Source organism: Larus michahellis, chromosome 3, assembly GCF_964199755.1.
Source record: "Larus michahellis chromosome 3, bLarMic1.1, whole genome shotgun sequence".
NCBI lineage: Eukaryota > Metazoa > Chordata > Aves > Charadriiformes > Laridae > Larus > Larus michahellis.
In genome coordinates, this window is record NC_133898.1 from 85,848,674 (window position 1) to 85,861,517 (window position 12,844).

The 12,844-nt window shown below is 34.0% G+C and overlaps 1 protein-coding gene across 2 annotated transcripts in view; it reads left to right on the top strand.

The window, feature by feature from the left end:
* ASCC3 (activating signal cointegrator 1 complex subunit 3) overlaps window positions 1-12,844 on the top strand; it is a 276,745-nt gene that overhangs the window by 202,235 nt on the left and 61,666 nt on the right. For both annotated transcript variants that reach the window (XM_074581044.1, XM_074581045.1), the window contains exons 26-30: window positions 1,281-1,366; window positions 2,856-3,022; window positions 3,156-3,301; window positions 3,410-3,530; window positions 5,593-5,735. In XM_074581044.1, coding sequence (XP_074437145.1) covers window positions 1,281-1,366; window positions 2,856-3,022; window positions 3,156-3,301; window positions 3,410-3,530; window positions 5,593-5,735 — 663 coding nt within the window. The remainder of the gene's footprint in view (window positions 1-1,280; window positions 1,367-2,855; window positions 3,023-3,155; window positions 3,302-3,409; window positions 3,531-5,592; window positions 5,736-12,844) is intronic.

Sequence of the window (12,844 nt, forward strand, 5' to 3'; positions counted from 1 at the left end):
TACAAAATGATACTGCATTACGTACATTATGCTTCTATTTCAGCTTTATTTATTAATCAGTGTACAACTGGTGTTAAATCTAAAAACACGTCATATGGGATTTCGTTTTCTTTACTTACCTGCATTTCCTGCTTTAATCTCTTTCTACTAGTAATAGTACTGTTTTATAGCTATTAGTTCCCCTCCATGTGAATACGACTAGCCCAGCCTCTCTTATTTAAACGAATAAGTTGCAATTAATTACTAAAAGCCAATTTTCTGTTACAGCTTGCCCCTGTGTTTTATTTCTTAAAACAAATTGTCTAAAAGGTGAACAACTTAGCTTTTGGGGTTTTGTTTTCAAAGTGAAGATATATCTGTATCTTGACATAGCCATCTTGTCTTAGTTAGCCACATTTTAGCTTTAAAGTCTTTGGAAAAGGTATTTGTATCTGACTGTGAGATTTAATCAAAGAATAACCCTTGAAATTAACAGAAATCTTGTACATAAATCCCTTATTCATCTTTGAAATTCCAATATCTTCATGTGATTTGTTAGTCCAAGCGAGGTAAACAAGACAGTCACACATTTTCAGCTTATCTGTTAGACTTACAAAATAGCCAGTTCTCAAAGGAATATGTCTTTTAGGTTTTAATAAAGCTGAAAACCTGGCCATATATTTTAAAGAATGTATGTGAATTCTTCACATAGCACTTTCTTCATGTTCAAAAGCTTCAGACTATTTAACCATAAATCTGTAAACAAATATTGTTTCTACTTGTCAGAGTATTACCTCCTGCGCAGCAGGCATATTTGAGGAAAAAATTGTGACATTTTGCTTAAAATAATCGGCTTTTTAATTGAATTGGTAATGTTTTAATAATTTAACGATATAACTAGAAATCAGGTAAGATATTGCTTGGTGGAAATTCTGAATATTTCTATTATAGAATGTTAGCTTGCAGATTTTACAGTCCTGCCAAAAAATGGCGTTATTTGTATAAGTGGGTTTTGATATTAAATGGTGCGGTAAATACTTCCATTTCAATAAATTATTCTTTCTCTTTCTTAATTAATTTGCTTGTTAATGGCTCAGGAAACAAAGCAGTATTTTCAAGTGTTAAGTCTGTTTTAAAAATATAATCCTGTTGTAGGTCATTTAAGGAACTCAGACCTTAATCAATTTATAGATAATGAGTATGTTCAAATCTCACAAGTATTAAATAATTTTTTTCTTTACAGGTACACTTTATTAAAGGTTTCTTGTTTAACTTCTGGTTTTGTGACTTCTCTTTTGCAGGCAGTGTATATCGCACCCTTAAAAGCACTCGTTCGTGAAAGAATTGAGGACTGGAAAGTTAGGATTGAAGAAAAACTTGGTAAAAAGTATGTTTCTCCTTACCTAATAAGAGAAATGAGAAGCAAAAGAACAGCCCATCAAGTATGAATAAAATCTACAGAATACTTTTGAGTGTTTCAAAATAGGTTTTGATTGTATATTATATAGCAAAATCAAAACTAAATAAGGGATACACTTGGATACCCAGTCAAAGCGGGTGTCAAACAAGGGATACACTTTGATACCCATTGTCATTACTTGCCAGTATAACAAATATGAAGCTCAGATTTCGCTGCAGCATCCTTGGAAATTGAAATTGCAATCCAAAATAAGTGTTCTTTACAAACCTCAGCTATAAGGAATCATAGGAGTTGCATGAACTGTATACTAGTATTCATATATTGTCCTTCATATATAAATTAGATATACTTGTATTCCTTGGTAACACTAATTTCTTGTTGATCTTCTCATGTGTTGGAGTTCAGCCATTAATTAGATGACATATAAGGTATATCAGTTATGTTAATGCTTTACAAAATCATACGTTCTTGAGTTAAAAATTATATCCATTGGATGCATTATTTAGGCCCTTTTCCTTTCCTATGTATAGATATATAGCTCTTTTTGTAAGTTAAATGTTTCAATAGAAAGAGTGTAATTTCCGTGTACATGAAATTACCACTGAGATTCCTGCTATTATCATAGTAGTGACGTATTAATTGGCAATTTTTTAATTTTTTTGGCTATTTTAATGGACTGTGAGGATAAATTAATTGCCTCATAATCTTAAAATATTTTCGGGTAATACTTCCTTTTTGAAATTTACTCTGTCACTTGTAACTAAAATTTTGAACAGAATATACACACTTTTTTATGGGGAATTTTTATTATATGTTCAACTGGATGTAGAATGTGTCATAGAAATGTCAAAAATCCATTATATTCAGTCTAAAATGATGGATCATCTCAAATGCTGTTTGTAGAACTAGTCAGGATAATAAGGCAAATAATTGGAAAAACTCTGCTAATCTTCCTGAAAAATGACCTCAGGATAATTTCTGCTCCAGTCTTAATGGAACTTCACCAACAAATGCAGATACACTACAATCTATCCTCGTTATTCAAACCAGAGATCTATACAGAACAGGAGGCAGCAACTTGGTAGCTTTCTAGAAAGCTTTCATCCTGGGTATGGCAGGATGTTATGATTCACGTTATATACTACTAATATTCTTATTTTATCTTCATTTTGAAAAATTAACCATAGATGGTTTGGGACTCATATTCACCCTCTTCTTTTTATATGGTTTTGTTAAGGAATGGTATTTATATGGTGTTTGCTAGGAAAACAGAGACAGGTTTATTTACTTAAAGCAATTCTGAAAATCCTGTTAGAAGTAGTTGACCATAAACAAAATGACTTTGGTTAATTTTGTTTCTCCTCTCCTTTAAGAGTTAATGTTTAGGAGTTAATATTTGAACATTAGGATGTTCTAAATCTTTGTAAAGCCAAGCCACTGTCTTTCTGGATTACAGGGTTGTAGAGTTGACAGGAGATGTGACTCCTGATATGAGAGCTATTGCCCAAGCTGACCTGATTGTTACTACCCCAGAGAAGTGGGATGGTGTCAGCAGAAGCTGGCAGAACAGAAGCTATGTTCAGAAAGTTTCCATTCTTATCATAGATGAGATCCATCTGCTAGGTGAGCATGTTTTGGATTTTTTTGATCAGAATTGTTGCTAAATTTGTGTGCTGGTACTTATGACGTGAATATACTTTTTGACATCTGAACCTTTTCTTTTTCTCTGTTTTTCAATTGACTTTTCCTTTACTAGGGGATGAGAGGGGCCCGGTATTAGAAGTCATTGTGTCTCGAACAAACTTCATCTCATCTCACACAGAGAAGCCTGTAAGAGTAGTTGGTTTATCCACTGCTTTAGCAAATGCCAGAGACCTTGCTGACTGGCTAAATATTAATCAGGTATGAAAAATGTTTCAGAAGATAGATATGTATTTGTGCTGCAGAAAAGCAAAATAGCAATTTATGAGATAATTCAAGGTAAAACTTGAAAAAAATGTTTCCTTGTAGATGGGTCTGTTCAACTTCCGACCATCAGTACGGCCAGTCCCTCTGGAGGTGCACATTCAGGGCTTCCCTGGCCAGCATTACTGTCCTCGCATGGCTAGCATGAACAAACCTGCATTTCAGGGTAAGCAACAAACTCCCAGATCTTTTCCTTCTTTCTGTAAAAGAAAGAAAGACTTCGAGCACTTTACACAGTTCATTTGCAGCACATTTACAACATGTGTTACCGTATGTACTCTTGGCATGTATAGGGGGAATCTGCTCTGCTAATGGCCCAAAGCTATTTGTCTGAAACATAAAGTGTGCTGCAAATGCAGCATATAACAGTGGAATGTAATGTATTTAGAACAGAAGAATAAAATTAGTGCTAATGAACGGGAAATAAAATGTGTTTTCTCTTAGTGTTTGACACCATAAAGAAACATTTGTGTAAAAATATTTGAAATTTAGAAAGTAATAAAACTATTCATATTATTAATCTGCTGAGGTATTTTCATATGGACCGCTGTATGTAAGCATTAAAAAAATTGTGAACAGAAGTTGCAAGTCAGGGTAACCTCCTATAATTCTAGTTTCAAAGCAATAACCATAAAATTCAAAATTTGTAGTGCATCCAGATATGCTTCTGTTTTCAATTTTTTATTCTTAACAAAGCTGGCAAGCAGGATAGATTTAAGAAAAACTCTCGTATTTTATTTGAACATGTTTTGGTTTGGTTACATAAGGAATATTTATTATATCAATTAAAAATAACCTCCAAAATAAATTTTGTAATGTGAACTGCTGTTGATTGTGAGGTGACATTTGTGAGGTGACTTTTTAGCTGCTTTAATTAGCCTTATGACAGAAGCAAAGTATTGATTGTGGACTAGAGACCAATCTTGACAGCTCAAGATTATTTACACCTCCACAAGAGCATTGTACAAAAACACTAATGAACAATAAATCTGTCTTGGGCTGTTCTACCACACCTGTTCCTGAAGCAACAAAAATCCATTAGATGCTGGGCTTTTAAAATATATAGATATATTGGCATATATAGTTGTAAGGTATAAATACACATGAATTATCTTATTTCAATAATTTCACGAGTGTATAGTGTGTGTGTATGCAAGAGCACATGCTGGGTAGTGTTCCCGAACTGGGGAACAATATGTGATGGCGGATAGTATGAAGTAGTTTTCGGAAATTAACAATCCATAAACTTAATTGCTAGAATGAGAATTACATGAGAAAACACATAGATGGATTTATAAAGTTTTAGAGAGAGTATTTTAAATTCCACGTACACCTGTTTATACTTCTAGAGCTTCTTGATGTTAGAAAATCTGTGGATGTATGATTTATTGAGGGCTTTTTTCCCCGCTTGTTTGGCGTGATACAGTCAATGTTATTTTAGCATTTCCATGGCGATACTCATTCCTGAGACCATAAAAATTTTGCTGCAACTTGAAACTTTTCAAACATGGGCTGAGCAAGAAAATACTTTTTTTTAAAAGTCCTAAAACATAATTGGTTTAAATAGATCAGACTAATTAGTAAACAACAGAATCAGTTATTTTGTACCATAATGCCTACTTTTCATGGCAGCTATTGAAAAGTTACTTTCTACTTCTTTTACCTTTTCTGGTTTTGGTAGATTGAAGTGATCCTTTGCAGGCAGACAGCGGTTTATGCAGTCTGAGCTCTGGGTCAGGCAGAAAGCAAGCTTTGAACCTTGATGGCACTTAGCCTGAGACAACATATCCTAATAGGGTAGAAAAAATGTAACATACTTATTAGGCTGAGATAGAGAAATTCACAAGCTTTGAAGTCTAGAAAGCTTGTCCAGCTTTAACGATGTTTTGGTGGTTTGGTTTTTTTCCTAACAGCTTCTTTTAATTTGCTTATAATGATCACTGAAGTAGCAGGGCAAATTAACTCAGACTTAGCTAAGCATGGTTACGTGATCTTTGATTCAGAGATGGTATATGCTCACCACAGTTGTATCTATCTGGCAGAACAGAGAGTAAGTATACTAGATGATCTCCAGAGGTCCCTTCCAATCCGTACCGTTCTGTGTGATTCTGTGATACTTAGTATGTATATCATCTGCAGAGAGGTATATCTGCTGTCTAGGTATTGCAAAGAGAAACTAATTTTTGTCATTAAAGGGCCTAATTCTTAAGTTCTGTTTTTCTCAACAGCAATTCGGAGTCATTCTCCAGCCAAGCCTGTTCTTATTTTTGTGTCATCCAGACGTCAGACAAGGCTTACTGCCTTAGATCTGATAGCTTTCCTAGCCACAGAGGATGATCCCAAACAATGGCTGAAGATGGATGAAAGAGAGGTAGAATCATTTTATTTGTATTTGTATTTCATTGATGTTTGTTTGAAAAGAAAATACATCTAAAAGAAAAGAGTCATGTGAGGGTAGATCTCGAAACAGCTATGCATATGCTAAATTTCAATATGAATTAAAACTAGCGTCAGCATTAAGACTATATAAGCATCTTTGCAAGATCTGAACTTTAGAACGCAAACTCTTTTATCTTTGTTTTTCCTGCATATCTATTATTAATACTAGTTCCATTGTCCCAGACAACATATATCACATGGTACAAGTCTTTGATACAAAGATAAGACAAAGAATAAAAGAAAGAGGACTAGGGTTCTCCAAAGTTTACAGCTGGAAATCTGTGACATATAGATGTTGAGCTGGAATTTAAACCAAATTTCCTTCAGTGTTTTAGGAGCAAAATCATCCTTCTCATAAGATAACTCTATGTGTAGAGGGTTATGCGTTTGCATATATATCTGTGTGTGTGTATGTACATATGTATATACATGTATCTATACATCTATGTTCATACATATATACATATACAGATACACTGCAGACCCAACCGTTTAGGAATGGTTCAGTCTTGCATATCAATGAAATACATCGATGTTATGGAAAAAAAAAATAAAAGATAGCTTCTGCCAATATCTTTGTTCTAAGAATATAAAGATTACAAAGTCAAACACTCAGATGTTAAGCAGTGCTGAGTAAAGGTTTAATTTTTATTCTTTTTCAAGCAATATAATCTTTAATTACATTTTCTTGTATTGTTTCTCAAAAGAATCCTTCTTTCATTTATTGCAAAACATGAATGGCGATCAAATAATAAACAACTGTTCAATATTCTCTTTTATCTGCATTAATCAAAATGTATACTAGATTTTATTTATTGCACTGGGTTCAGCACCTGCTGTGAATACAGAATTATTTATTTCCTTCTGGATTAATGGTCCCAATTATAGTGTATTATTGCTTCAAAACATATTTTTTTTTTGGTTGATATTCAGATTTCCTAGATTTTGGAAGTTAGCTTTCTATAATGGTTGCAGACCTTCTGCATAGGAATTTCCATTGCAATGTAATGCATTACTCATAAATACAAGATCCAAATTGAATATTGTATGAATATTTATATATCAACAGTTGTATGAATAGTTATATAGCTGTATACCAAAAAGTATAGGTTTTTAGATGAGATAATTTGATTTTGTTTGCTATTTGCAAAAAAATAAAGTGTGATTTTTCTGAGATAAAGCATAACACCTGTATCCTTCCTCTTCTGGATGGATTTTAAAGGAGAAAATGGATGTCTTGGCTGATAAACTACTAATACTAAAACACGTCTCAATTTGATGCTGCTTTTCTAACTGTATAAACGCTATTTGGTGTTTTCTTGAGCATAATAGAAATATTTCATATCAAAATTATTACTGCATAGTACTCTAGTACCTTGTGCTAGTTTACTGTAGTAATCTTGCCTACAATTACAATATGCAACACGCAGCTTGCCCTAAATGACTTGCAGTAATATGAATAGCTTCCTCATGTCCTGTGAGCTACCACTATCCAGAAAAGAACTGTAACTGAACCGTCTTCACTTGCTGGAAAGGGATTTTCTATTGGGAGTCTTTGAATTTCATACATTTCAGAATAAACCTCTGAAGGTTTTGAAAGAGGAGCCAGCAAGGACAAGCAGACTTTGCATTTATTAGTTTAATAACCTTTGCATATGATTGGTATTTGAATTAATAAGGTGTATGTTTGGAGCATAAGATACCTACCAAGTTACTCAGTTCTGATTACGTAAATATAAAAGACTGAGGATTAAGTCCTAAGTTGTTATATCTTACCACTTTTATACAGAATACAGTTGTGTTTGAAGTACCCACGATTTCAAGGGGACGTTTCTTTAGGTAATTATGGGACCAGTTTGTAGTTTTATGTTTTGAATGAGCATGATTAGCCTGAGTTTCATTTGATATTGAAGCAAAAGACAAAGCTATAGTAGTGCTACATATATAGTGTATGTGCTGTTTAATTCTTTATGCAAATAATATTTCTTTTATTTAAAAATTCTAACTTCAAGTTATATTAAAGTCAGGCTTGGACTAGGTGAAATAGACAAAATATTGTCTGTATTGCTGTGGCATTTTTAAGGATTAAAAATAGAATTAGTTAATACTTGCTTTATAGTAGGTATCCCCTGTCTTAAACACTTGCCCAAATATTTCAAGTGTTTCTCAATTCCATATGGGATAAAAATGGACCAGTTCGAAGAAATAAATTGTTGTTGCCTTTAAACAACATTTTTTGTTGCCTGTCACTTTTTCATGTTTGTTTTTTGCCAACCAGTGTTCCTTTAGGGGACCTTACAGACAAATGACTTAATTTTAAAAATATTTGTAATTGTTAATTGTGAAATATGTTGAGATATAGAGATTTTTCATAAATGGGTGTATACAAAGTTTACAAGCTTTACAATAGGCCTTGGCATTTTTCTTCATTTCTTCAAAATGCTAATTTTGGCTGACATAAGATTCCTTTGAGAACTCATTGGTTAGTTTTGTTTAATGGTGTAATTGGTTTTGCTACATGATGGCCAAATGTTAATCTATGTTTATGTTAGCTTCCCACTGGGTAGACTTCATAAAGCTTCTTAAAATGCTGTAAACAATGCCATCCATAATTGGAAGACTGATATTGAGGTAGACACAGATTCTTACAGCAATTAGAGTGATTTTTCTCTGTTACCCTGCATGGCAGCTTTTCTGTGATGGTAACAGAGAGTTTCAGGCCTTGTTGGGGAGGGATTGGAGTAAGGAAGAGACCAATACTGGATTTTTGTTATCTGTTTATCAGCTGTGCCATCATGTTAGCTTCCCTCATCTTCTCTGTAGAGATTCTCCCTGTAGTGGTAATGCCAAACCAGGCTCTCATGTGAAGGGTTCTGTTCACAAAACTCCAGACTGCTTGTCTTCACAATACTCTCAGATAACAGCCAAATCCACCCCCATCTCTGCCACCCAGCTCCACGTATCAAATTCAGACAATATTTCAATCAGTTATATTTCAAAGGGCATGAACTTGTGTGAAGCTTCTGGAATGCATATTTGTATGTATAAATGACATACAGAAACAACTCTTCAACTGTTGCCACCAAAGTAGACAACAGCATACCTGGATCATGGAGGAATCATACAAGATGTTCTTTCCCTCAGAGGAGTTGGTAGTCTAACAGGTGCAGCTGAATTATAGTCAAGAAGGAATTTTGTTCTACATCCATCATGTATTACAGGCAGCTCCATTCGGTTTTGGAGATGGTTCTTCCTGGATGCTTGCCTTGAATTTCATGTCTGATGTACAGTTTCCTGCTAATACCCATGTTCCTACAGTATTCAGAAAGTTGAAAGGTGTTCAGAAAGTTGAGACAGGAGTCAGTCTTCATAAAACTGAACAGTACTTGATGAAAATTGCTGTTTCTAATACTGACAAGTTTTTCAGTTCTACTGGACCTGTTTTTGCACAATAGATCTGTTTAATAGATTCTATCCAACTGAGTTTCAGGCTATGTGCATGTTTTTTATGAAGAAAAGTCCACACAGATACCTCATGTCTAGTTTAGTCTGAGCAAGGAAGCCCCCAGTGCTGTTGAAATACCCTGCTTAGTGAGATTTGTAGCCAGTACTTCAAAGCTCATCCCTACATTTGCTAATTGCTATGCATAGCACATGCAGAAGTTCTTCATGATTTAAGCAGAACTGCTACATTTTGCCCAGAATGTGAGTGGGCACTGTCTTGAAGAAGACAGAATAATTACCTATCTTAGAGCCTTAGAGGTGGTGTTTTTTCTTGCTCTGTAAGGTGCATTGTCCATACACATTCCAAAATGAGCTCTCTATCCCTCTTACAGTTTGCAGTCCCGACACAGAATTTATTTTTTGCCAGAGTGAAGAAGCAGCTGAAGCTGCCTTCCTAGCCATTTGCAGTAGTTGCAAGGACTTCTCAGTAGACATCACTCTGTAAAGATCATCCTTGCTATGCTTACAAGACACAGGTGCATCATGACATAAATGTGAATAGGTGGTGCATCTTAAAGAAAAGACTGCCCCTGAAAACTGAATAATTCTTCTTTTCTTTTTATTGTTCATTGATGCCAATATGCCAATGAAAAAAGAAAACCTTATGCTTACCCTCCTTTTTGTATAATCATGAGATGATTTTTTAAATATATGCTTTCTAGCTAAAATTCTAATTTGGAGCTGTCAGCCAGGACTGTCATGTTCAAGCTTGTGATCCATTACTTATTTCATTAAAAGGGACAACAGCTCAGATTATCCTTCTGGAAACAGACAGTGCCACCAGTTTGTGGTGGTAAGCTTGGGTAAGATCAGTTACACTGTTCTACATTAGGAGCTGACTAAAGAAGAACAAGTCCTTCTTTCAGAAATTGCATCTACATCTGTGGTGGTGGCAGATGTTGCAACTATTTTACAACATAATTTATTAGAATCAAGTTTTCAGTTTATTTATTTTTCTCTAATGTTTTTACTGCTTTTTGTTCTTAACCTAAAACAAAAGTACAAAGTAGTACTTATTGTTTATTGTTTGAAGTTAGAAGGCAGTTCTCACCAGCAAACAAGCAGGGTGTTTTCTTATTTGTGTTGTTTTCTTTTTTAAGAAATTTATTCCCTGGCCAGATACTTGGATACTTTATTTTATTTTTTATATTTACAGTGCAAGGACTGAGAAGAAATGTACCCATGTACACAGCTTTAACTTTAACCACAATGGGTTTTGCATTCTGCTTTGTGCATCATTTTACCATCTGCATCTTGTTAAGACTGTTCTTTATGAAACCTCTAGAAATAACTAAAATCCTTTAGCACAAACATACCTACTGTAACATTCAATAGTATCCATACCAGGCAACAGCCAGCTTCCACTGAATTCAAGGGCACTTGAATGAAGGGCATTCATTGACTCCAAAGGAATGAATCAGTCCCATACTGATTTTGCGATTTTAGAGATGTGAGTGTATAAACATGTGTGCACTAATTATGGATTTGTATATGTGTTCGTACACTTTGTGGAAATATGCATATGCATGAAAGTGAATTAAATTTCTGGTTTGCATTGCTAAAAAAACAAACCAACAAAAAAAAAAAAACCAAAACCCCATCACAAGAATTGTTGGAAAAACAAAAGATGACTTTTCCTTCTCTAAATCAAATAACCTGTTATGTCCATGTTATTGTTCTGATGTAATGCTGTGCTATAAAACAGGAATAGAATAATCTGGTCTGTGTTGTGAGTAGGTATATTGCTGTCTTTTAGATGAGATTTTTAGGGTTAAATGTGTATGTTTTAATAATATATCTCAACTGTTTAAACCATATTTTTAAAAGTTTCTTGAATAATCTTATTTGAGGTGGTTCAGGCACCTTGTTTTGTGTGGGAGAGTTCGGGAGTTTAAGTCAACTCTTCATCAAAAATAATTTTATAAGATTACTTTTTTTTTCCTGCCTTTAAAGATCAGGAGGGTACCCCAGAATGATTTCTAAGTGTTTCACTCATTATAGAAGTTCGGCTTCCTTCTACAAGATGTTGTTTTTATGACACAAAAGTGTGTCATAAAAAATTAACATTTAGTTATAACAAGGAGATGTTTTTATTTCACTTAACATCTGTAGCAGATGTGAAATATGTAATTATTTTTGTAAAAGACTTCATAACTTTCACGATTCTTTTGTTTGGCACATCTTTCTTCTATTGGGCATTTTAGACAATTGATAAGCATTATTCAGTGGCATATGGTCTGAGTCTGACGTGCTTTGAAAAGAGTACAGAGTACTAATAATGAGGATTCTGTGAAAATGGGAAAACCAGCACAACAGATATGCTTTGAGAAAGTATGGGTTTTTAGCATCTTGAAACAATATATCACACTCAAAGGGACAGAATTGGGCTGCACAATCTGTTAGCTCATTCTTGTCCAATCTGGTCTCCTCCTTTCTTTTGGAGCCAGCATTGTCATCAACTTGCTGAATTATACTCTGACTGGAATGTATTTCAGGCACAGGGTAATGTATCTACTTAAATGGAATCCTATCTTTCTACAAAAGCTTTTTAAGTATAATAAATTTAAAATATAAAAAAGTTCTATTAGCTTAAAGTAAATGGTTCAACAGTTTACATATGTGCAGGAACAAAGAAAATGACTACTTACTAGTTTGAGAAAAATCTAGCTTGTTCAGAGATTAGAATATAAAAGGTAGAAATAAACTTTATTTTTTATAATAAATATTTTGCAATGCTATTAGACTCCCAAATTGGGCTTCAAAGGTTTTTTATTAAAAGGTAGATTCATAATCAACCTAATGTTAGCAAAACACAGGAGGTATTTTTGTTCGTCCAAAAATGTGTGAATGATAGCAAAACCTTTTCCGCATGGGCCCAATCCTGCCTGTCCTGGAGTCCAAGGAAAAATCCCTCCTTGCATTAAGTTCCCTGCATCAGTGTTGTATGGGCATTTTTTATGTCAGTACCATGTATATTTCCTTTTATTATTTTTAATACACTTTTTCTGTTCTTAAGATAAAATATATTTTCTTTACCCTTTTATGAGTTAATATTACAGTTGTTTTCAGACAGATAAATAGTAATGAAGTTATAACAATTCAGAAACATTAGATTTGTTTTATAGTCATGATGCTGTGTCTGTTTCTGGTTAATGAACCTATTAATTGTGCCATTATTTCTTAACAGAAAGTGATAATATTCTTACACTACACTGACATAAGAGAGTTATATTTTTAAATAAATTGTCATGAGAATTTTAAGCCTTGGATTGTGCCTATGGGTAAAATAGTTGTGTTTATTACATTGATTTATGTGAAAGTAAGGGGTCAGCTAAAAATGACTAGGATTCCCTGCTGCTAAAATGACAGGATAGTAGTACAAGCGCCAGCTCTCCTGCTAAGGGTTCTTTAGTTTTCCTGTGGTAAATTACACTGCTTTGCAGGTATGACTAACAGCACCACAGGCCACCGCTGTAATACAAGTCAGAGGGGAAGAAAAAATCACCACCACCGATTGTAAAAGCAAGAAGAACATCT